At 59.9% G+C, this 25131-nt stretch overlaps 2 protein-coding genes and 1 long non-coding RNA gene across 3 annotated transcripts in view; 2 read left to right on the forward strand and 1 right to left on the reverse strand.

Moving 5' to 3' along the window:
• The window catches only part of LOC128826875 (carcinoembryonic antigen-related cell adhesion molecule 5-like), a 113073-nt gene that overhangs the window by 84687 nt on the left and 3255 nt on the right, over positions 1-25131 (reverse strand). The window contains exons 4-9 of the mRNA XM_054010394.1: positions 23047-23248; positions 22729-22781; positions 22552-22646; positions 22224-22262; positions 15956-15999; positions 15393-15552 (exon numbers count right to left, since the gene is read on the reverse strand). Coding sequence (XP_053866369.1) covers positions 15393-15552; positions 15956-15999; positions 22224-22262; positions 22552-22646; positions 22729-22781; positions 23047-23248 — 593 coding nt within the window. The remainder of the gene's footprint in view (positions 1-15392; positions 15553-15955; positions 16000-22223; positions 22263-22551; positions 22647-22728; positions 22782-23046; positions 23249-25131) is intronic.
• Positions 5559-6573, forward strand: LOC128827118 (carcinoembryonic antigen-related cell adhesion molecule 10-like). The gene is made up of 3 exons (XM_054010859.1): positions 5559-5661; positions 5776-6132; positions 6456-6573. The coding sequence occupies exons 1-3, from the start codon at positions 5592-5594 to the stop codon at positions 6458-6460; spliced, it is 432 nt and encodes a 143-aa protein (XP_053866834.1). The 5' UTR covers positions 5559-5591; the 3' UTR covers positions 6461-6573.
• On the forward strand, positions 14782-15179 carry LOC128827119 (uncharacterized). Its single transcript, XR_008442938.1, has 2 exons — positions 14782-14875; positions 15041-15179. It is a non-coding gene; the product is annotated as an uncharacterized LOC128827119 (long non-coding RNA).

A 25131-nucleotide genomic window follows, 5' to 3' on the forward strand; every position in this document is an offset into this window, starting at 1 on the left:
CTCCAACAGTTGAGGCTGTCTGGAGGTGCTGCCTTCCATGCCTTGCTCATCCACACCTCATTCATTCAACAGGGCAATTGATTAAGAGTGGGGGGCGGAGAGCTCTTGTTCTACTGCTAGCAAAAGGAAATTTTTCTTCTATCTTATTCTATCCTTAGGGGCTATAATATTATACCAAGGGCAATGCAAAGTTTCTAAATGAGGTTTTGATACAAAGTTCCATGAAAACAGAGGTCACACGTGGGTAGACCCACCACAAGGTTATATGAAGAGGCACAATGTAAAGTCATATGAAAATTATCAGAGATTGATCTACATTGTCCCCCTTTTGACCTCTCAAGAACAATTCTTGAGTGGTCACCATATAAATCTTTTGTATTTGTTGCAAACAAACCAAACAATTATAACCAGGTGAATATAACTAAAACCATTACAATTAACTAAACGCCAGATATAACATAAACACAAATGCAAACAATTATAATTATAATAATTGGAAATACAACAAAACCATTACCATTTCAATAATTGGGTACATTGACAAACAAAATGAGGCCCAAGTTTGATGCTGCAATAGCCATCAAACAATAAAAGTCACTGAGGTCAGGACTTTCTTAAGCACACACAACAAATAAGATTTTGTAGGAGTACCACAGTTGTTATGCAAGGTTAAGCTGATTTGGACTTAAACTAACATTCAGTTGCTAAAATATTGTAGAATTTCCTATTTTTAACAGTTGTTCTCAGAGGTTTTTGGGGACCTGAAAGATGGGGCCATACAATTATGGGCCAAGGTCTTACAGGTTATGGGGGCCCAAGAATTACCCTTTAGGGCTTGGGGAAATAGAACCAGAGTGCATAGAGGAAAGTGTGGAATGAATAATAATACAAGCAAATGTAACTAACAATACAAATGTATCAAGAACAAAAATTAACAACAAAATGACTATTAGAGAACCTAACAAAAAATAACCCTGATGCACTGGGGACCAAAGTTTTTTGGACACAAGGGGTGATTGATAAATTGGATGGACATGGGGGAAGTAGAGAGAGGAAAAGACATTTGCCCTGTCTAGTGTAGTATCCCCTCTCTCTCTGGACCCAATGCTAGCACAGGACACCACTAGAGACAGACACAGAACATGCAACACAGAACACTGAACACAGACTTTGTCATGACACTAGAACCATGGTATTTTATAACTCTTCAGCTGGTACCAGCTCTCCTGATGTTCTGGTTCAGAGCCTGAAAGATAGAAGCTTGGAAACAAATTAGCACAGTGCTTTAACCATGGCAGAACCTGCTTGGTCTCTGCCACAGTGTGTTTGGTACTCGGGACTGCACAAATGCTAATTAAATGGTGCATTTTTTTGTGAGTGTAAATCCTCCCTTTCTCTCAGTAAAAGGGCGTTAACACTCCATTTAGAAAAAAAAAATTTTTTTTTTTAAATTTTGAGCCATTTTGCCATGGCCTGGAGATCTGAGGCAGAAGCAGGCCTTGTTGTTAACTGTTTCAATGGCATTTTGGCCCTGGGAGGAGGAATTCACCCAAATATTCCGCTTCCTAATCTCCAGAGGGGTCCCAAAGGTCTGCCCCCTTCTGGGGTCTCAAATGTTTCTTCTCCTGATGTTACTGCTGCTGTAAGATTTGAGAGTGCTGTTTTAACTCTCTGTACCCAACCTGTTTTTTAGTTTCTTTATCTATTGCTTGCCTGAGCCCGATCCTGCTTTTTCCAATAAACAGTTCCTTTCCCTGGGCACAAGCCTTGTTTTACTACCAATTTAGCAAGGAGGGTGGGCTTTTTAACTAGCCCCCACCCTTCCTGGTTCCGTTTCTTAAACATTTTCTTTAAAATTGTAAAATTACCACAATATTACTTACAAAACAAAACAAAACAAAACAAACAAACATAAACCACACTACACTGCCCAAACTCCTATATCCTTCAGAGTTTGGCTTAACAGAACAAGATCTGTATCTTATATTTTTAACCCACTCTGGGCCAGAGGGAGAGACGCTAAGCTTCCCTCTGTATTACTCGGTCTGCTACCACCGAGGGTTCATACACCAATTATACAAATCCTTCCCCGGATTAGATCCTTCCCTGGATCAGAGTGAGAAACACTAAGTTCTCCTCTTTAGCTCAGTCTTGCTACGGCTGAGGGTGTATGTACCTCTACAACACAATTTAAACCTAAACTCCTATATCCTTCAGAGTTTGGTTAATTAACTGAAAGTTTACGCTCTTTTTCCTATAGTGCCAGGCTTGCTAAAGCTGGCGGTGTGCACACCAGTTTGATAATAACTGTGGGTTCTATGCTTGCTCCCCCTTTCGCATTCTCCACCAAAATGTTGTACTTAAAGTCCTGCACAGGATCTTTTCAGGGGGAATAAGACAAAACGCCACATTTATTAGTAATACATGTATTCATTAACACTGTATTATATGCATATAATATATTACACTTACGCTCACACACACACACACACAAACACACTCCGTCTTGTTGTTACCAATTAGTTGCTCCCCTTAACTTCACTGGCCAGGTGAGTTAGATGGGGGAGGGGGCGGAGCCGGGCTTCTGCCGATCCGGATCAATGCTCCCATGTTGACAAGACGAGACCCGGGGTCCTCTGCAAGACACCTCACTTTTATAGCAGCTTCCCTCTTATGCAAATCTAGACCAGATTCAAACTCTGTGTCTGTGTCCATTGGTCCTTTGTGCTGCTTTCTTTTGAGTGTTGTCCCAATGCTGCAAAGAGGGTGTTTCCAAAAGAAGGTGCTTGCTTCTAACCCCCGAGGCCGTCGGTATGTCTGCTTGTTTTTAATGAGCCCACTTGACACGTTTTATTGTTCTTGGGTCTGGCTCCCAGCCCCTCTCCAACAGTTGAGGCTGTCTGGAGGTGCTGCCTTCCATGCCTTGCTCATCCACACCTCATTCATTCAACAGGGCAATTGATTAAGAGTGGGGGGCGGAGAGCTCTTGTTCTACTGCTAGCAAAAGGAAATTTTTCTTCTATCTTATTCTATCCTTAGGGGCTATAATATTATACCAAGGGCAATGCAAAGTTTCTAAATGAGGTTTTGATACAAAGTTCCATGAAAACAGAGGTCACACGTGGGTAGACCCACCACAAGGTTATATGAAGAGGCACAATGTAAAGTCATATGAAAATTATCAGAGATTGATCTACAATACCTCTGGAGGGACTTTGCTGCAAACGGAAACTTCGAACAAAGGACTGAAGGACCCATCCCAGCTGGGGATGTTCCAGAGACTTGATTTGAACCTGCAGTTTGTTCTATCGCTGCTACAAGCCTGAACCAAGAACTTGGCCATTTCTGGATGTCATTGATTCCATGTAACCAATTCTAGCTCTCATCCAGATCTTTTTCCTTTTATGAATAAACCTTTAGATTTTAGATTCTAAAGGATTGGCAACAGCGTGATTTGTGGGTAAGATCTGATTTGTATGTTGACCTGGGTCTGGGGCTTGGTCCTTTGGGGATTGGGAGAACCCTTTTTCTTTTACTAAGGTATTGGTTTTCATAGACATTTGTCCCCATAATGAGTGGCACTGGTGGTGATACTGGGAAACTGGAGTGTCTGAGGGAATTGCTTGTGTGACTTGTGGTTAGCCAGTGGGGTGAGACCGAAGTCCTCTCTGGCTGGCTGGTTTCAGAGTAGGAGCCGTGTTAGTTCTCCTCAGTCGGGCTGGCTGGTTTGGTACCTTGGAGGTGGAAAGACCCCAGCCTTGGGCTGTGCCCTGCTATAAGCAGTTTGTCCTGAATTGATACTCTCAGTTGGGTCCCGCCAGAACCCCCCCGGCACACTGGGAAGTTGGTGCCTGTCACTCCAGCCCCGGAGTCGGTGCCCAGACGAGGAGCCGCATGTTAAACCCTGAAGAGCCGCAGGTGGCTCCGGAGCCGCCCGGGTCTAGACAATACTTAGTCCTGCCTGGAGTGCAGGGGATGGGACTAGATGACCTCTCGAGGTCCCGGCCCGTCCTGTGATTCTATGACCCCCTCCCTGAGCCCCAGGCCCCCGGGGGTGGGGCACTATCTGGGGCTGGGGCTGTGGGGACCTCGGCTCCTGGAGGTGTCACAAGGCCCCAGCTCCTCCCCCACCCCCAGCTCCCTGGGCAGGGCCCGGCCACGGGGGGGGGGGGAATCATGGAGCCCTGAACCCAGGGGCGGTCGGGGGGGGGGGCTGTTTCCATCTCCTGGCTCCCCCCCCATCCCTTTTGCCATTACATTCCTCTTAACCCCCCTCCCCCGCTGGGTGCGGGGCCTGGGGGGCAGGAGCAGCGAGGAGCCTGGGTGTGTTGCAGTGGGGGCAGTGGGGACAGGGGCGGGGTACAGAGAGGACGGGGGCGGGGTACAGAGTGCGGGGGGGCAGAGAGGACGGGGAGGGGGTACAGAGTGCGGGGGGGCAGAGAGGACGGGGCGGGGTACAGAGTGCGGGGGGGCAGAGAGGACGGGGGCGGGGTACAGAGTGCGGGGGGGCAGAGAGGACGGGGGCGGGGTACAGAGTGCAGGGGGGCAGAGAGGACGGGGCGGGGTACAGAGTGCGGGGGGGCAGAGAGGATGGGGCGGGGTACAGAGTGTGGGGGGGCAGAGAGGACGGGGGCGGGGTACAGAGTGCAGGGGGGCAGAGAGGACAGGGTGGGGTACAGAGTGCGGGGGGGCAGGGAGTCGGGTGTGTTGCAGTGGGGGCTGTGGCCTGGGGTGGGGTACAGAGAGGAGGGGGTACAGAGTGCAGGGGGGTACAGAGAGGTCGGGGGGTACAGAGTGCGGGGGAGGGGCAGGAGTTGGGCGTGTTGCAGTGGGGGCAGTGGGGACGGGGGCGGGGTACAGAGTGCGGGGGGGCAGAGAGGACGGGGGGTACAGAGTGCGGGGGGGCAGTGGGGACGGGGTGGGGTATAGAGTGCAGGGGGGCAGAGAGGACGGGGTGGGGTACAGAGTGCGGGGGGGCAGAGAGGACGGGGTGGGGTACAGAGTGCAGGGGGCAGAGAGGACGGGGGGTACAGAGTGCGGGGGGGCAGTGGGGACGGGGGCGGGGTACAGAGTGCAGGGGGGGCAGAGAGGACGGGGGTACAGAGTGCGGGGGGTAGTGGGGACGGGGGCGGGGTACAGAGTGCAGGGGGGCAGAGAGGACGGGGTGGGGGGTACAGAGTGCGGGGGGCAGAGAGGACGGGGTGGGGTACAGAGTGTGGGGGGGCAGGAGTTGGGTGTGTTGCAGTGGGGGCTGTGGCCTGGGGCGGGGTACAGAGAGGATGGGGGTACAGAGTGCGGGGGGGTACAGAGAGGTCAGGGGGGTACAGAGCGCGGGGGGAGGGGCAGGAGTTGGGCGTGTTGTAGTGGGGCCTGTGGCCTGGGGCGGGGTTCAGAGAGGATGGGGGGGACAGAGAGGACGGGGGGGCAGGACTCCGTTGCTCTGTCGGTTTCTTTCTTACCCAACATCCCCTCCCCTGGGGCCTGTTGGGCAACTCCCCCCCCCGCGCCCATCCCTGCCCTTCCGCCGCACCAGGATTCACCCGCCGGGCACCCTCCCCCCTCAGCCTGTTCAACCCCAGCACAGACTGGACATGGGGCATCTCCCAGGTGCCCCCCACGCCCACACCTGGGCCAGCTCCTGGACAGGCCCAATCCTGGCAGGTGAGTGAGGGGGGCAGGACTGGGATAGGAAGGGGCTGCGAGTCGGGAGTGAGGGGCACCAGCAGAGCTGGGGGGTTCCCATTTCTGACGTCCTCCCGCCCTTCCTCCCCGCAGTCTGTGTCCTGTTCTCCTGCCTCCCACTGGCCGGCGCTGTTGATTTTGGGGTGGCAGTGGTGCCCCCCCACCCGACCATGGGGCAGATGGTGACCCTGCTGGTCGGGGGGGCCCGGGGAGTCGCCCAGAGCTGCACCTGGTACCGCAGAAGCTCCACATCCGAGACCGATCAGATCCTGACCTTCACCTCCCCGGACACGCAGAGCCAGGGGCCGGCGTCCACGGGGCGCGAAACCCTGGGGGGCGACTGCTACCTGCGCATTGTGGGGTTTACCCCCCAGGACAACGGGAGCTTCACCCTCATCATCCGCGCCAGGGGTCGGTCCCAAGCGCTCTTCGTGCGCCTGCAGCTCGCCGGTAAGAGCAAGAAGGGGCACGGTGGGGGGCTCAGCAGGGGGTGCTGTGGGGCGGGGGACTCAGAGGGGGCACTGTGGGACGGGGGGCTCAGCAGAGGGCACCGTGGGGTGGGGTGGGGGTTTCAGCAGGGGGCTCCATAGGACGGGGTGGGGGGCTCAGCAGAGAGCACTGTGGGTCAGGGTGGGGGTTCAGCAGGGGGCGCCATGGGGCAGGGAGTGGGGTGGGAGTGCTTGGTAGGGGGGCGCCATGGGGGAAGGGGGTTGGGCAGCAAGTTGCTCCATGGGGGGGGGGCTGTCTCCCACTTATGCTCTCTTTGTTCGCAGGGTGACCGGGCGATGTCCGGATTTGCTGCCCCCGACCCGGAGGTCCTGGAGCTGTTACCGGATCCCAGCCCCTTCCCTCCAAATCCCCCTCACCGCCCTTCCCCCACCCCAACCCCTTTCTTCCCTCCCCCCTTCCCCAGGCCCCTCCCCCACTCCCCCCAACGTCCCTCCCCCAAACCCCTCCCAAATCTCCCTCCCCCCAATAACCTCAATAAAAGCCTCGGAACTGAGCCGCAGCCTGGAGTTTGTGTCGGGGTCAGGTAAATGGGGGGCCGGGGACAGGCCCCACCTGTAGAGGGGCCAGGTGCATGGGGGAGGCGGGGGGGGCTGTGTGATGGGCGGTCCCGGGTCTCTCTCCCCCCGCCGTCGCCAGGTTGCTCTTGGCCCCCAGCAGGGAGCAGGTGACCCCCCTGCTCCAGGGGCGCCGCGGAACCAGGGGGGCTGGAGATTCCCAAAGGGGAACCTCCCCTATCGCCCCCTCCCACCCGCAGAGAAGGTTGTGGGGAGCAGATCGTAGAGGCCCCAGGTCCCAGCCTCGCACCTCTGCACAAACTCCAGTCTTGGGGGGGCAGCGTTAACCCCTAGAACACGCCCCCCTCTCCCCCGGCAGGCACCCGCCTGGCTACACACAGACCCGTGGCGGGCGGGGGGAGGGGGCTCATTCTGCGTCCCAGGTGTGACGACACGTATAGAAACCTTCCCGTTTTGCAACTGGGTGCGGTTTCCGCCAGCAACGTGCCCATCTGGGCTACTTGCTACCGCCTGGTCCATGGGGCTGCGAATCAGGAGGGATGGGGTTTGTGGTCAAAAACACTCACGACCTGCTTCCTCCTGGCTAATGTGCCAAACTGATCTATTGGCCGATTGCTATCTCCTGAATAGTGGGGACTGGGAATGGGGGGGGGAGTGTAGCAGATGACAATTTGAGGTGAATATTCTCTTGGCCAGATTCTACTGGGTTTATGGTGCTTTGTGCTGGACTGGAGCAAAGTGGCTAGTGAATAACCAAGAATCTGGTTAATAATTATTCTCTAAATTCAGCTTTTTTCTTTCTCTCTCTCTCAGTTATCACTAATTCAAAAGAGTAGTGTGCAAGTTGACTGGAGAATGGTAATAGCATAATCTCTTGTTAGAACATTGTAAACCTACTCCCTGATTTTTATAGAATACACTCACTATACACAATACAAGAAATCCCTGATGTGAGAACCTGGTGTCACGGAGTATTGGGGGACTCAGGGCCCTGCACCCCCGGCTTCCTGCGATTCACCATGACTCTCAGCCAGCCAGTAGAGCAGAAGGTTTATTTGGATGACAGGAATACAGTCCAAGACAGGTCTTGCAGGCACAGACAACAGGGCCCCCCCTCAGTTAGGTCCAGCTTGGGGTCCCAGGGCATGCCAGCCCACCCCCCTTTGGGGGGTCAGAGCCATCTCTGCCTCCCAGCCATCTCTCCAGCCTCCTTCCAGCCTGCTTCCAGCACTCTGCCTTCAGCGACCCCTCCCACAGCCTTTGTTCAGTTTCCCGGGCCCCGGAGTCACCTGACCTCCAATCCCCTCCTGGGTTCTCATGTTACAAGCTCAGGTATGTTCCCTCGGGCCGACTCCCATCCTCCGATGCAGACCATCCTAGTCACACTCCCCTGTCAGCATTCCCACACCCCAGCAAGAACAGTCCCAGTTCGTCACATCTCTCCCCCCTTCGAGACCGAACTGAGCGGGGTCACTTTAGCCAGTGACCTGGGGAAGTTCAAACCTACCCCCGTTCCCATGGATGCCCCCGCATCCCTCCAGTTCCTTGGTGGGAGTTACACCAGGCCCCTTCCGTTCCACGCCCCCCCTTAGGTCGGGGGTGCTTGATGGCACTCGCAGTTCGCATGTGGGAAGGTTTATGCGGCCTGTGCCCTTTTCCCACCCCCATACCTCTGGGGTTCCAACTGGGCTGTGGTCTTCTCCCAGCGCTCCAGTCTGGAGGTCTGTGCTTTGGGCTCTCTTGGTTTAGAGCCGCCCTTTTAACCTTGGCCACCCTCTGGAAAGGATCCTTTATGCTGGGCAAGGGTCCTAAAGCTGTTTTCCCCTTGTCACAGGCCTTCCTCCCCCTCTGACAGGGGTCACAGGATCCGCAGTACTGTCGGACAGTAACAAAGACCCCAGGCCAGTAAAAGCTCCGTAGCAGCCTCTGCTGGGTACGCCAGGTTCCCTGGTGCCCTGAGAGGGGAATGTCATGGGCCCGGCACAGCAGCTGGCGGCGATACTTCTGGGGTACCACCAGCTGCCTCCTGATCCCCCCTGACTCCATTTTTCCTGGGGGAGCCCATTCTCGGTACAGGAACCCCTTCTCCCACAGGAACCTTTTCCGGCCACCTCGTCCCATGGTCTGTACCGCATTGAGGTCGGCCAGGTCCCTTATCTTCCGCAAGGAGGGATCTTTCTGCAACTCGGCCTGGAACTCAGCAGCTGGGACAGGGATGGCCACCTGCTCTTTCTTGCCCGCTGGGTCTGAAGCTGCAGCCTCCCTGAGCCGTGTCCCTGGGCGTTCCCTCCCCACCAGGTTAGGGTCCTGCGCCTCAGGCAAGGCACCCCCCCCAAGGCCAGGGCGCAGTGCCCCTCGCCGGCTCTGACTGCGGGTCACAACCAGTGCCTTTTGGGGGTTGCTTGGCCAGTTCTCCAGGTCCCCCCCCCATCAATACCTCAGTGGGCAAATACGGGTGTACCCCCACATCCTTGGGGCCCTCCTTGGCCCCCCACTTCAGGTGTACCCTTGCCACGGGCACTTTGACTGGTGTTCCGCCCACCCCCGTTAGGGTCAGGTAGGAGTTGGGCACCACCTGATCTGGGGCCACCACCTCGGGCCGGGCCAGCGTCACCTCTGCGCCCGTATCCCAGTATCCATTGACCTTCCTCCCATCCACCTCCAGGGGAACAAGGTACTCTCTCCGGAGGGACAGCCCCGCGCCCACCGTATAAACCAAAAACCCTGAGTCTGGGGCATCCAGCCCCCTAGAGGAGCTGGCCTGGGGCCCTTCTCTCTCTTGAGCAGTTGATAAGCTGCCAGCCCCTCTTGTGTGAGAAGCCTGCCCCTCGTCCGTCTGGGCCTCTACCAAGTTAACCCTATGCGGGTTCGGTCTGCTCAGTCTGTCCTTGAGCTTGGGGCACTGGGCCCGAACGTGGCCTCTTTGGCCGCAGTAATAGCAGCTCATGTCCTGTGGGTCCCCTCGAGCCGGTCGGTTGTCCCTGACGCTGGGCATTCCCCGTGGGAGGGGATTCCCCATATTCCCCCTTTGGGAGGTCCCAGGGTGACTCTCTCTCTGCATCGCGGCTGGCCTGTTCCTTTGGGGCTCCTCCCTGCCACCCCCTGACCGGCTCTTTACAAACTCATCGGCCAGCTGCCCGGCGTGTCGCGGGTTCTCTGGCTTTCTGTCCACCAACCACAGCCTCAGGTCGGATGGGCACCGCTCATACAGTTGCTCCAGTACCAGCAGTTTAATCAGGTCCTCCTTCGTCTGCGCCCCACCAGCCCACTTGCTGGCGTATCTTTCCATGCGGACGGCTAGTTGCAGATATGAGATCTCAGGGGTTTTATCTTGACTCCGGAACCTTCCCCGGTACATCTCAGGAGTCAGCCCAAACTCACGTAGCAGGGCCCTTTTGAATAGTTCGTAGTCCCCTTTCTCTGCCTCTCCCAGTTGGCGGTACAATGCCACGGCTTTGGGGTCCAGTAAGGGGTAAGGACCCGGAGTCTGTCCGCGGGATCAACCCGGTGCAGCTCGCAGGCCGTCTCAAAGGCCTCCAGGAAGTCATCCATGTCCTCCCCCTCCTTGTATGGGGCCATGATGCACTTATCAAAGCTCCGTGCAGTCCTGGGTCCCCCCTCACTCACTGCAGCCGGGGGTTCGCTGCCCTTCAATCTCGCCAGTTCCAGGTCATGCTGACGCTGTCTCTCATTCTCCTGTCTCTGTCTCTCATTCTCCTCCCGTTCCTGCTGACGCTGTCTCTCTTCACGCTGATGCTGTCTCTCTTCATGCTGTCTCTGTTGTTCACGATCCTCCAGCTCTCTCAGTTTTAGCTCTTTCTCCCATTCCAGCCAATTCCGCTCCCCGGATGCCGAACGTCGCCGGGAGGATCCTCTGCTGGCCGGCGAGCTTCGCCGGGAGGGTCCCCTGCTGGCCGGGGGGGCCATGGCGCCTTCGGTATTTCCTGGGCTCCTCCCCACCCTTCCCTTAGGCATAGGAAGGAGGGGTCTCGGGAAGCCCTCAGCAGCCGGCTGACCACTCCCAGCTGGGACAGACACTGGGGCCTGCGCTGCATTTGCCAGGCTGCTTCCCTGAGACACAGGGATCAGTTCATTTGCGCGATCTTCCTCCTCCAGCCGGGCAATGAGCTGTGCTTTGGTGAGCCTCCCAATGCGCAGCCGCCTCTGCTTGCACAGCTCCACCAGGTCGCTCTTAAGCCGCTTGGCATACATCTTCCTGCTGGCCACTCACCGGCCTGTGTGCTCACAGCTCCCCACAGTTCCCAGGGGGACCCCTAGTGTGCCAGCTCTTCTCGAGGTCACCGCCTCTCTGCCAGGGTCGAGCTGCAGACTCCTCCGCCCCTGGGACCACTCGCTGCGATCCCCCCGGGGGACCCTGTTACTGCAAAAGTCCTTCTCGCTGGTCACACACTCCCAGGGGTAATAACCGTCTCTCTCCCACTCTTCAGCAGGCCTGGTCCCCGTCAATCCCCCTTCGTTTTACTGCTCCCCAGTCACTTACTGCAGGAAGCGCCGTCCACGGGGTGCAGTAGATCCCGCCGCTGCCACCAGTTGTCACAGAGTATTGGGGGACTCAGGGCCCTGCACCCCCGGCTTCCTGCGATTCACCATGACTCTCAGCCAGCCAGTAGAGCAGAAGGTTTATTTGGATGACAGGAATACAGTCCAAGACAGGTCTTGCAGGCACAGACAACAGGGCCCCCCCTCAGTTAGGTCCAGCTTGGGGTCCCAGGGCATGCCAGCCCACCCCCCTTTGGGGGGTCAGAGCCATCTCTGCCTCCCAGCCATCTCTCCAGCCTCCTTCCAGCCTGCTTCCAGCACTCTGCCTTCAGCGACCCCTCCCACAGCCTTTGTTCAGTTTCCCGGGCCCCGGAGTCACCTGACCTCCAACCCCCTCCTGGGTTCTCATGTTACAAGCTCAGGTATGTTCCCTTGGGCCGACTCCCATCCCCCGATGCAGACCATCCTAGTCACACTCCCCTGTCAGCATTCCCACACCCCAGCAAGAACAGTCCCAGTTCGTCACACCTGGCTATGCCGCTGCTGTAGGGGGCTCATCACCCAGCAGCTGGGGGCCACCATGTGGGCTCGGCAGGGCTGCTGGCCACGGGGCCAACGGGTGTGGGGGGAATCTCGGGAGTCACGTCCCAGGGATCTGCCCCACTCCCCAGCACTGCTCCAGCTCTGAGCTGTCTCCACTGCCTGGGACCTGTGGGGCCCCACCTGCCTCCCCAGGGAAAGAGCCACCCGGGACTGGTGCAGGGGCTGGGCCAGTCTCAGCCAGTCACAGGGGACGGCTGGGGGAGGGGGGGCTCAGCTGGGTCCTGCCAGGCATGTGGGTCCTGAGGGAGCCTGGCCCGGGTAGGCCCTGCTCCTGTTCCAGCCTGGCTGATTGCACCCCCAAGGGACCGGAGTTATCCTGCCCCAGGACCAGCTCTGGCTGCGCTGCCGGCTCAGCCTGGCAGACAGTCACCTCCCATCAGGGCCAGCTATTGTGGCTGGGGGTTAGGGGGTGGGAGAGTAGGTCTCTAGTGGGTCTGGGGGGGGTGCTGTGCAGTGGGGGTTGGGGAGATCTCTGTGTGTTGGGGGCGCTGTGCAGTGGGGAGATCTGTGTGTGTCGGGGTGCTGGGAAGTGTGGGGGGTCTGTGCAGGGCACTGTGCAGTTGGGGCAGTGGGGCGGTGGGGGGCACTGGGCAGTGAGGGAATCTGTGGGGGGGTTCTGAGTGGGTGGGGGAGTGGTCTGTGGGAGGGCACTGGGCATGGGGGTTTGTGGGGGTCTCTGGGTGGTGTGGCATTGGGCGTAGGGAGTCAGGGGCATAGCATGGTGTAGCATGGGACTGCCCCGAAGGGGAAGAAGCACGATGGGAGCGCAGGGTCGGGCTGGCCAGTGTGCGTCTGGCAGCTCCCGGTTTGTAAACAGTGCCCTTGTAGTGCTCTTGGTGAAACGGGGCTGTCCCTGCCGTGCCATGACCCATCTCATCTCTCATTGCCCCCGGCCAGCCCGTCGCTCTGAGGACTCTGCCCCCCTGCCCCATGTCTCCATTTCCCCCATGGGGGCTCACAAATATGTTTAGCACCAGGCCCACAAAAGGTTAATCCAGCCCTTTTTGGGGTGCAGGCTCTGGGATGGAGTTGGGGTGCAGGAGGGTTGCAGGCTATGGGGAGTTTGAGTGAGGGGGGCAGGCTCTGACCTGGGGCAGGCGATTGGGGTACAGGAGGGAGTGCGGATATGTGGGCTCTGGGAGGGAGTTAGCAACTCAGCACGTTATATAAGAGAAAGGAGCTGCAGCGATTTCATATAGACATAGAAACTGAGAGAAGACACTTTTACATATTCAAAATGTGAGATGCAGAGTTTGAGGGAGGGAGGGTCTGTACAATATTTCACCGCATTCAGTCTCCTGGCTGGAGCAGTAACGTAGCCCTACACAGGGCTACCCAGAGGATTCAGCGTCCAGGAGCGGCCTCGGACAGCGTTGGAGCCACGGCGCTGCAGCGTGTCAGGGCCGCTCCCGGACGCGGCGTGCTGAGACACAGGGGCTTGGGGGAAGACGGAGGTGGGGGCAACCTCCAATATACTCGTGGGGGCCCCTGTGGAAAATTGCCCCACTTGCCCCCCCCCCCCCCGAGCAGCCCTGCAACACTTGTATAGGATAGAGAGGAGCTGCGGGGATTAAGCTTTGACAGGCTAGGAATTGGCCTGTGCCTTTAAGACCCCAGTCCCAGGGACCCGCCCCCTGCTCGGGGGGGGGGGGGGGGCTGACCTGCAGCGAAAACCGCCTCTGCCCCCCCCACACCCCAGATTAGCGAGCACAGCGGGTGCCCCATCCCACGGGGTCACTGTTCCCCCCTCCCTAAACGGGGTTTTGTACCCGCACGGGGTCTGGCAGTGTCCCCCCCCCGGCTTAACCCCACCCCCCACCCCCGAGTTTTCCCCTTCGGCCCCTCTTCTGCCGCTAGCTACAGTAGCTTGAGCCCCCCTGGCCAGTAAATTTCTGCCCCCTGCTCAGACCCTGACAGCCCCGCCCCCCATGGCGATTTGCCCCCCTGAATCCCTTTAAACCCCCCCAAAGAGGAGGCAGCAAATCGTCAGCAGAAGTAAGGGCAGAGAGAGGGCAGTGGCGACAGCGAAGGTTACTGGGCATGCTCAGTTCACCCAAAGTAGGGAATTGGGAGCGAGAGCTGAACCCATTGCCCCCCCCAGCTCACCTGCCAGTCCCGCCCCTTCTTCGAGCTGCCCCGTTGTGCCCCATTTCCTGGGGGCAGCATATGGGGGAGGGGAGGGGGTTAAGTAAGGAACCCACAGATTGAGGGATTCCCGGGGGGGGCATGGGGGAGGAGGGGCAGGCAGTGCTGCAGGGGTGGGGGGCAGGCCGCCCAGAGTGAGACAGGGTGATGGGCAGCAGGGGGAAAGGGCACAGGACCTCTGGGGTGGGGGCAGGGCCGGCTCCAGGCACCAGCTGGGCAAGCAGGTGCTTGGGGCGGCCCCTCCGGAGAGGGGCGGCACGTCCAGCTGTTCGGCGGCAATTCGGCGGACGGTCCCTCACTCCGGCTCGGTGCGGAGGACCTCCCACCGAATTGCCACCGCAGATCGCGCTCGCGGCTTTATTTTTTTGGCTGCTTGGGGCGGCCAAAACCCTGGAGCCGGCCCTGAGTGGGGGAGAGAAGAGTGGGCAGGGGGTGGAGGGGGAGAAGGGGGGCAGAGGGGGAAGGGCCGGGGGGGGGGGGAGTCACAGGGTCTGGCCTATGCCCCAGCTTGCAACCGGCCTCTTGGGCGCGACCCCTGACTGGGCCAGGCCCCAGGGACCCCCAGGGCTGGGCAGAGGCCCGTAGGCTCCAGGACTGGACCGCCAGCAACAGCCCCCCCCTTCCCCTGAGGGTCCCTGCCGGAGTCCAGCCCAGCCAGACCCTGCAGGCGCGAGGCCCCTGGGGCAGTGGCAGTGACCCCAGCCCCTGTGCAGAGCCCGGGGCCCCACTCAGCCCCCGGCTGCAGGCCCGGGGCCTGGGGACGGCCCAGAGAGGCAGCCGTTAGCCATGGCCCAGCCAGGCCGGCGCTGTGATGAGCCTGCGCATCACAGGGGTGACCCCCCAGGACCGTGGGGACTATACCCTCGTCTTCCAGGCCGGCGGGCGCTACTCCGAGGCCTTTGGGCGCCTGCAGGTCTCTGGTAAGAGCAACGGGGGTGCCGTGGAGACAAGGACGGGGCAGGGGTCTCAGCAGGGGGCACCAGGCTGCAGGGAGCTGAGCAGGGGGCACCATGGGGTAGGGTGGCTCGGTAGGGGATTCGGGGGGGTTGTGACCCTTCCCCCTGATGAAGTCTCGTCTTTTACAGGTTGACCGGATGGGGCCAGGATTCACCCCCAACTGGGCCAGCAAGAATTGGGGAGGGAGTGACCAGTCTCTCCCTCTCCCATCCCAGTCACCCCCTTCCCCACCCCCACTGAACCTCAATAAAAGTCTTTGGCAGCTGAGCTCAGCCTGGCACTGGGGTCGGGGGGAAGAGTCAGGCACGAGGGTGGGGGGGGCAGGGAGGGGTCTCTGTGTAATGGCAGCCCCCTCAGTCTCCATCCCACCCCCCATCTCCCCCTGCCCCCACCAAGCCAGAGCAGAGTAGAAGGGAGACTATGGCAGAGGAACAAGGTTTAATAGTGGGGCTGTGGGTGCCCCCCATCTGCTCCCAACACCGGCCTCCGGCTCAGCTCTTCCTCCAGCGGTTTGATCCAGGCTCCGGCGTTGGAGGGCCCCGGGAGGCTGGGTTTCGGGGTGGGGGGGTTCCCTGGAGATGCTGATGGGGGGATCCCCAGGATGTGAGGTCTGGCCTGAAGGCTGAGGGTGGGAGTTCTCCTAGGGGGTTCCCCATAGACAATGAGGGGGGTGTCTCTAGGGGTTTCCATGGATGCTGGGAGGGGGTCCCTTTGGGAGGGTTAAGGGTGCTGTGGAGGGTTCCCAGGTTTGCTGAGGGGTACCCCACTGGGGAGTGCTCAGGCTTTGTGTGGGTGGAGCTGCCCATTGGAGTCCCTGGGAGAGTACCCCAGTTTTTCTGTGCGTGTTCCCCATGGTAGGGGGATCCCCATGGGTGGGGTCCTTGTGGTCAGGGATCCCAATTGCGGGGACCCTCAGAGGGTTCCCCATGGCAGGGGGGTGTCCCTGGGTGGCTCCTGGTTGGGGGGGTTCCCCACGGCAGGGGGCGTCCCTGGGCGGTTCCCTGTTGGGGGGTTCCCCCTGTGGACTCTGCGGCTGGCGTCACCTCTGGATCTGGGTGTACACGGACTCGGCTCGCTGCAGCAGCTCCTGCCAGGGGAGAGGGGCCATTAGGGACAGACAGACGTGGGGGAGGATCCCGGACGCATGGACCCGATGTGACGGAGCAGGGCAGATTTGACCTGGGAATGTTGCAGGGGGGTTGCAATGGGGATGTGGGACTTCCCTTGAAGGAAGCTACCTGAGCTGTAACCTGAGCCAGGAACGGGGGTGGGGAGAATTAACACCTTCTGCCCGGGAGACTGAACAAAGGAGAGGAGCAGCGGGAGGGGCTGAGAGTTTAGTTTCGGTTGGGGCTGGGTGGTGCAACGCAGGGAACCCCAAGCTGGGGTCTAAGCTCCCTGAGCCCCCCAGAGGGACCTAATTGAGGGGGTCCGGTCGTACCTACACGCTCTGCTTGAGACTGTGTTCCTGTCCTTAAATAAACCTTCTGCTTTACTGGCTGGCTGAGAGTCACAGTGAATCTCGGGAAGAGGGGTGCAGGGCCCTAACTCCCCCACAATCCGCAACAACTGGTGGCAGCGGCGGGATCTACTGCACCCCGTGGACGGCGCTTCCTCGGCGCTTCCTGCAGTAAGTGACTGGGGAGCAGTAAAACGAAGGGGGATTGACGGGGACCAGGCGTGCTGAAGAGTGAGAGAGAGACGGTTATTACCCCTGGGAGTGTGTGACCAGCGAGAAGGACTTTTGCAGTAACAGGGTCCCCCGAGGGGATCGCAGCGAGTGGTCCCAGGGGCGGAGGAGTCTGCAGCTCGACCCTGGCAGAGAGGCGGTGACCTCGAGAAGGGCTGGCACACTAGGGGTCCCCCTGGGAACTGTGGGGAGCTGTGAGCACACAGGCCGGTGAGTGGGCAGCAGGAAGATGTATGCCAAGCGGCTTAAGAGCGACCTGGTGGAGCTGTGCAAGCAGAGGCGGCTGCGCATTGGGAGGCTCACCAAAGAACAGCTCATTGCCCAGCTGGAGGCGGAAGATCGCGCGAATGCACTGATCCCTGTGTCTCAGGGAAGCAGCCTGGCAAATGCAGCGCAGGCACCAGTGTCTGTCCCAGCTGGGAGTGGTCAGCCGGCTGCTGAGGGCTTCCCGAGACCCCTCCTTCCTATGCCTAGGGGAAGGGTGGGGAGGAGCCCAGCAAATACCGAGGGCGCCGTGACCCCCCCGGCCAGCAGGGGATCCCCCCGGCGAAGCCCGCCGGCCAGCAGAGGATCCTCCCGGCGACGTTCGGCATCCGGGGAGCGGAATTGGCTGGAATGGGAGAAAGAGCTAAAACTGAGAGAGCTGGAGGATCGTGAACAACAGAGACAGCATGAACGGGAGGAGAAAGAGAGACAGCATCAGCGTGAACGGGAGGAGAAAGAGAGACAGCGTCAGCATGAACGGGAGGAGAAAGAGAGACAGCATCAGCGTGAACGGGAGGAGAAAGAGAGACAGCATCAGCGTGAAGAGAGACAGAGACAGCATGAACGGGAGGAGAATGAGAGACAGCGTCAGCATGACCTGGAACTGGCGAGATTGAAGGGCAGCGAACCCCCGGCTGCGGTGAGTGAGGGGGGACCCAGGACTGCACGGAGCTTTGATAAGTGCATCATGGCCCCATACAAGGAGGGGGAGGACATGGATGACTTCCTGGAGGCCTTTGAGACGGCCTGCGAGCTGCACCGGGTGGATCCCGCGGACAGACTCCGGGTCCTTACCCCCTTACTGGACCCCAAATCCGTGGCATTGTACCGCCAACTGGGAGAGGCAGAGAAAGGGGACTACGAACTATTCAAAAAGGCCCTGCTACGTGAGTTTGGGCTGACTCCTGAGATGTACCGGGAAAGGTTCCGGAGTCAAGATAAAACCCCTGAGATCTCATATCTGCAACTAGCCGTCCGCATGGAAAGATACGCCAGCAAGTGGGCTGGTGGGGCCCAGACGAAGGAGGACCTGATTAAACTGCTGGTACTGGAGCAACTGTATGAGCGGTGCCCATCCGACCTGAGGCTGTGGTTGGTGGACAGAAAGCCAGAGAACCCGCGACACGCCGGGCAGCTGGCTGATGAGTTTGTAAAGAGCCGGTCAGGGGGTGGCAGGGAGGAGCCCCAAAGGAACAGGCCCGCCGCGATGCAGAGAGAGAGTCACCCTGGGACCTCCCAAAGGGGGAATATGGGGAATCCCCTCCCACGGGGAAGGCCCAGCATCAGGGACAACCGACCGGCTCGAGGGGACCCACGGGACCTGAGCTGCTATTACTGCGGCCGAAGAGGCCACGTTCGGGCCCAGTGCCCCAAGCTCAAGGACAGACTGAGCAGACCGAACCCGCACCGGGTTAACTTGGTAGAGGCCCAGACGGACGAGGGGCAGGCTTCCCACGCAAGAGGGGCTGGCAGCTTATCAACTGCTCAAGAGAGAGAAGGGCCCCCGGCCAGCTTCTCTGGGGGGCCAGATGCTCCGGACTCAAAGTTCTCCATTTACAGGGTTGGCGCGGGGCTGTCCCTGCGGAGCGAGTGCCTTGTTCCCCTGGAGGTGGATGGGAAGAAAGTTTATGGATACTGGGACACGGGCGCAGAGGTGACACTGGCCCGGCCCGAGGTGGTGGCCCCAGATCGGATGGTGCCCAACACCTTCCTGACCCTGACCGGGGTGGGCGGGACCCCATTCAAGGTTCCCGTAGCGAGGGTACACCTGAAATGGGGGGCCAAGGAGGGCCCCAAGGACGTGGGAGTGCACCACCATTTGCCCACTGAGGTGTTGATGGGGGGGGACCTAGAGGACTGGCCAAGCAGCCCCCAGACCGCCTTAGTCGTGACCCGTAGCCAGAGCCGGCGAGGGGCACTACGCCCTGACCTTGGGAAGGATGTCCCACCGGAGGCAGCGAACCCTTCCCGGGTGGGGAGGGAACACCCAAGGACAGGCCGCGGGGTGGCTGGGGCTTCCGACCCAGCCGACGAGAGGGAGCAGGTCCCCATCCCTTCCCCAGCCGCCGAGTTCCAGGCCGAGTTGCAGAAGGACCCCTCCCTGCGGAAGCTAAGGGGCCTGGCTGACCTCAGTGTGGTACAGACCATGAGGAGAGGATGCAAGGAGAGGTTCCTGTGGGAGAAGGGGTTCCTGTACCGAGAGTGGGCTCCCCCGGGGGAAGTGGAGTCGTGGGGGATCAGGAGGCAGCTGGTGGTTCCCCAGAAGTTTCGCCACAAGCTACTGTACCTGGCCCATGACATCCCTCTCGCAGGGCACCAGGGGATCCGGCGCACCAGGCAGAGGCTGCTACAGAACTTTTACTGGCCCGGGGTCTTCACCAACGTCCGGCAGTACTGCCGATCCTGTGACCCCTGCCAGAGGGTGGGGAAGGCCCGGGACAAGGGGAAGGCAGCATTGAGACCTTTGCCCATCATAGAGGAGCCTTTCCAGAAGGTGGCCATGGACATAGTGGGACCTCTCAGCAAGACGACCCGGTCTGGGAAGAAATACATCCTGGTGGTGGTCGATTTCGCCACCCGCTACCCCGAGGCAGTGCCCTTATCGTCCATTGAAGCAGACACTGTGGCGGATGCGCTGCTGACCATTTTCAGCCGAGTGGGGTTCCCCAAGGAAGTCTTGACGGACCAAGGGTCCAACTTCATGTCGGCCCTACTCCGGTGCTTGTGGGAGAGATGTGGGGTCCGGCACAACTGGGCCTCAGCATATCACCCCCAATCCAACGGGCTGGTGGAGAGGTTCAATGGGACGCTAAAAATGATGCTGAAAACATTTATGAATCAGCACCCGCAGGACTGGGACAAGTACTTACCTCACCTGCTGTTTGCGTACAGGGAGGTACCCCAGGAGTCTACCGGGTTTTCGCCTTTCGAACTGCTATATGGAAGGCGGGTAAGGGGGCCCCTGGACCTGATGAGAGACGAATGGGAGGGGAAGGCCACTCCTGACGGAGAGTCGGTGGTGGAGTATGTCCTGACCTTCCGGGAACGACTTGCCGAGCTCATGGGCCTGGCCAGGGAGAATCTGGCCAGAGCCCAGAGGAAGCAGAAGGTCTGGTATGACCGCACAGCACGGGCCCGCGCCTTCGCCACTGGGGATCAGGTGATGGTCCTCATCCCCGTGAGGAAAAACAAACTCCAGGCCGCCTGGGAAGGGCCCTTCAAGGTTGTCAAGCAACTAAACGAGGTAAACTATGTGGTGGAGCTGTCGAACCGGGCACACCACCACCGGGTGTACCATGTGAATATGATGAAGCCATATTATGACAGGGGGAATATGGTGTTGGCCGTGTGTGGACAGTGGGAGGGGCAGGGAGATGACCCTTTAGTAGATCTATTCCCTGGGACAAGAGTTGGCTTCCCCCTGGAAGCAATTCCTCTCTCTGATCGGCTAACCCCTGCCCAGCGAGCTGAGATCGGAGGGGTGCTGCATCTGTACCAGCAGCTGTTTTCCAACCAGCCTGGACGCACTAATCTGACTGTCCACCGGGTGCAGACAGGATCGCACCCGCCTATAAAATGCTCCCCCTTCCGAGCCACAGGGAAAACTGCTCAGGACCTGGAAAGAGAGGTCAATGACATGCTGGCTTTGGGGGTGATCCAGCCGTCTTCCAGCCCTTGGGCCTCGCCGGTGGTGCTGGTCCCCAAAAAGGACGGGTCGATCCGGTTCTGTGTGGACTATCGGAAGCTCAATGCCATCACTGTAGCCGATGCCTACCCCATGCCCAGGCCGGACGAGCTCCTAGACAAGCTGGGAGGTGCTCGGTACCTTACCACCATGGATCTTACAAAGGGCTATTGGCAAGTGCCGCTGGATGCAGATGCCAGGCTGAAATCGGCCTTTGTCACCCCTCTGGGGCTCTATGAGTTCCTGACCCTGCCCTTCGGCCTCAAGGGAGCGCCGGCCACCTTCCAGCGCCTGGTGGATCAGCTACTGAGGGGGATGGAGAGTTTTGCCGTGGCGTATATCGATGACATCTGTGTCTTTAGCCAGACCTGGGAGGACCACATATCCCAGGTTAGACAAGTGCTGGACCGACTCCAGAAGGCTGGGCTGACCGTAAAACCGGAGAAGTGCAAGGTGGGGATGGCTGAGGTATCCTACCTAGGCCACCGGGTGGGAAGTGGCTGCCTAAAGCCGGAACCAGCCAAAGTGGAGGTGATCAGAGACTGGCCCGCTCCTCAAACCAAAAAGCAGGTCCAAGCCTTTATTGGGATGGCAGGGTACTATCGGAGGTTCGTGCCCCACTTTAGCGCCATAGCCGCCCCCATCACTGAGCTGTGCAAGAAGGGGAAGCCAGACAAAGTGGTCTGGACCGAGGAGTGCCAGGAGGCTCTCCGGGCGCTGAAGGAGGCTCTGGTCAGTGGCCCAGTTCTGGCAAACCCAGACTTTGACAAGCCCTTTATGGTGTTCACCGACGCCTCAGACACAGGACTGGGGGCGGTGTTAATGCAGGAGGATGAAAAGGGGGAGAGACACCCCATCGTGTACCTGAGCAAGAAGTTGCTACCCCGGGAGCAGAACTACGCGGCCATCGAGAAGGAATGCCTGGCCATGGTGTGGGCCCTCAAGAAACTAGAGCCATATCTCTTTGGGCGTCACTTCACCGTGCACACCGACCACTCTCCCCTGACCTGGCTGCACCAGATGAAAGGAGCCAACGCCAAGCTCCTGAGATGGAGCCTGCTCCTGCAGGATTATGACATGGACGTGGTCCATGTGAAGGGACGTGACAACCTGATAGCGGACGCGTTGTCCCGGAGAGGGAGCCCTGAACTTCCCCAGGTCACTGGTCAGAGTGACCTCGCTCAGTTCAGTCTCGAAGGGGGGAGAGATGTGACGGAGCAGGGCAGATTTGACCTGGGAATGTTGCAGGGGGGTTGCAATGGGGATGTGGGACTTCCCTTGAAGGAAGCTACCTGAGCTGTAACCTGAGCCAGGAACGGGGGTGGGGAGAATTAACACCTTCTGCCCGGGAGACTGAACAAAGGAGAGGAGCAGCGGGAGGGGCTGAGAGTTTAGTTTCGGTTGGGGCTGGGTGGTGCAACGCAGGGAACCCCAAGCTGGGGTCTAAGCTCCCTGAGCCCCCCAGAGGGACCTAATTGAGGGGGTCCGGTCGTACCTACACGCTCTGCTTGAGACTGTGTTCCTGTCCTTAAATAAACCTTCTGCTTTACTGGCTGGCTGAGAGTCACAGTGAATCTCGGGAAGAGGGGTGCAGGGCCCTAACTCCCCCACAATCCGCAACACCCTCCCAGCCCCTTGTACCCCCCCAGGAAGCTGAACTTGGGGGACTCACCGTGTAGTTGGGGTCTGGCTGGGGAGGCAAGGGCATAGCCTGCAAGACATGGGGGAGGGGAGAGAGAGTTATTATAACCTGCCCTTGACCCCAGCCCCCTCCAGGATACCTCCTGCCCCCCAGCCCACAGGCCGGGAACAGACCCCAGGGAGAGGCTCTGACCCAGGAGCTTGTGGGAAAGGGGGGCAGGCTCTGCGGGGGGGAGGAGGGGGGGGGAGATGGGGAGGGCGGTACCTGGCAGTGACCGGGGGGCAGCATGCCAGGAGTTCAAGGAGGGCAGTGCCCATGGGGTCCCCAGGGGGGCAGTGCCTAGCCAAGCCTCACTCACCGGGGGGGGTTGGGGGTCAGTTTCGGGGTTTCTCCCCTCCGGCTGGGGCAACTCCAACGGAGACTCCATCACCTCGTAAATCGGCTCCGTGTCATCTGGAGAGAGAATGGGAGATAGAACCCAGGCGTCCGGGTTCTCAGCCCCACCCCCAAGCCCCACATCAGGACTGTGACTCACCCCTGGCAGATCTTGGTGGTTTCTTCCCTTTGGGATCCAGTTTTCCTGTGGAGCTAAACAGAGCCGGAAGCTGACATGATAATCCCAAGGGAATCCCCACCCCACCTCACCAGGAGAAAAGAACCCAGGTGTCCTGGCTCTCAGCCCCCTCCTCCCTCCCGCTCTAACCCACTACACCCCACTCCCCTCCCAGAGCCAGGGAGAGAACCCAGGCATCCTGGTTCCCAGCCCCGCCTCACCCCCCACAACTCTAACCACTAGACCCCACTCCCCTTCCAGAGCCAAAGAGAACCCAAGCATCCTACCCCCCCCGCTTACCCTCCGGTCAGGTCCGACCTGCGCAGGACGAGGTGGTAGATGACCACGGCTCCCAGAGCTCCGGTCAGCAAAATCCCAACCACGACTCCCGCCACCACCCAGCCCAGGACCTGTGGGGTGCTGGGGGCCGCTGTGGCCGGGGGAGGCCCTGTGCCTGAGCCCGGGGGGGGCAGCGTCCTTGGGCCCAGGGTGGTCGCCGGGGCTGCAAGGAAGAGAGTTGAGGAGAGGTTAGTGTTGGGGGGAGCTGGGGCTTGGGGGGACCCCAGGAGGCCCCTGTGGACAGAGCAGAGTCCTGGGCTGGGGAAATGAGGGAGGCTAATGGGGTTTGGGGAGGGATCACCCTCTGGCTCCCCCTGGGGGCTGACGGGTTGGGGGTCCCCGGGGCAGTCCATGGGGGGATGGGGGTTCTCCAAGACTGTCCCTGGGAGGTGGGGGAGTCCCTGGAGGGATAGAGGCCATGGGGGGATGGGGGGGGGGCTCTGAGGCAGTCCCTGGGAGGTGGGGGAGTCTATGGGGAATCCCTGGAGGGATGGAAGCCATGGGGGGTATGGAGAGGGGGATGGGGGCGATGGGGGGGCTCTGAGGAGTCCCTGGGGGGGGGGGGTCTCTAACCAGCCTGCAGTCAACATCCCCCATGGGCCAGGCCTCTCGGCTGCTCTCCGGAGCACGATGCTGGGGAATGACCAGTGGCCGGCCCAGGCCCCACTGCCAGTGCCAGCCCGACACCCGAGTCCCTTCCCCTTCGGTGTCTGTGCTTTGGGCCTGGATGCGAAGCAGACCCAGTGGCTGACGCTGCCCCCATGCTCCGGTGCTGCCACCGGGTAACGGCGACCGAGCCGGTGCAGGATCCGGAACCGGGACCTGTTCCCAGCCTTTGCCAACAGCCCCCTCGGCTTGAGGCTCTGTCGCTGCCCGGGGTGCCTGCCCGTAAGGGCCTGTGGACAGCTCCGAGCGCGCCGCCTGCCTGCAGCCGCAGTGTGATCTGCGCGGGGCCCCCGGGGCTCTCGGCTGGCCGGGGGTTCTCTAGACAGGGACTCGCTCCTGTGAGGATCTCGGAGAGTCCGACGCCTGGTCTACACCTACAAACCAGCCCGCCCCAGCTCCGTGAATTTCACACCCCGAGCCAGGACAAGGGGCCCCGGTGTGAATGCGGCTAAGGCCATGGAAGAATTCTTCCCTCGACTTCACGGCTGCCGCTCCGGGGGCTGGACGGACCAGGCTGACAGGAGTGTCTCTGCTACACACTGCAGGGCCTAGCCGCGAGCTGGGGCACAGACCTGCCAAGGAACCAGTGTTCAAGGCTCACCCGATCCTGGTGTGACCCGTATGCGCAGACCACCCGCACGCTGCGCTTTTCTCAGCTTTATGCTGCCAGCCACGGAAACATCCCAGATAAACAGTTACACGTCCCACCCGGACAATGCCCAACGAGCTGGGGAACGGGCTCTTAACGAAGGCTGCGTACGACCAGCGCGTTCGGGGCCACAGGAGCCGACACGTTCAGTGGTGCCTTACGAAGCCATCGGGATGAGTAGCTCTGCTGTGCACGTCACCCCCAGGGCGACCCGGCGGGCTGGTCCGGAGCCCGACGAAGTCACACCCCAGAATTAAGCCAACCCCACTCCTGGGACAGGCGCACTGAGATAGCTACTGGTGCTTGGAGACCCAGCCGTGCGGCACGAGTGGCAGCAGCACACGGAGACCCTCACGTACGAAGTTCCTACGGGACGTCTCGCAGCGCTGTGGGGATAACCCAGCCTGGGGACGGAGCCACGGGCCGCTGAGTTCCTTCGTCGCTGTCTCGGGCTGGCGACAGACCAAGCGAGCGAGTCGAACAGGTTTATATCACGGCAGTGCGACGAGCCACTAACCGAGGCCGGAGCCCTGCGCGAGGGGAAGGGACGTACTGGAGACACTCTGCAGAGAGCACGGCCTGCTGGTGGGGCAAGCACAGACTGGGCAGAGAGGAAGTCACTGCCCCAACTGGGCCATGGGAAGTCACTGCCCCAACTGGCTGCAGCCTGGAACAGAGCCAGTGGTGCCTTGTCCCTCATGCCCCACACAAAACGCGGTGGCTCATTGTGG

This window comes from Malaclemys terrapin, chromosome 21 (assembly GCF_027887155.1).
Source record: "Malaclemys terrapin pileata isolate rMalTer1 chromosome 21, rMalTer1.hap1, whole genome shotgun sequence".
NCBI classification, from domain to species: domain Eukaryota; kingdom Metazoa; phylum Chordata; order Testudines; family Emydidae; genus Malaclemys; species Malaclemys terrapin.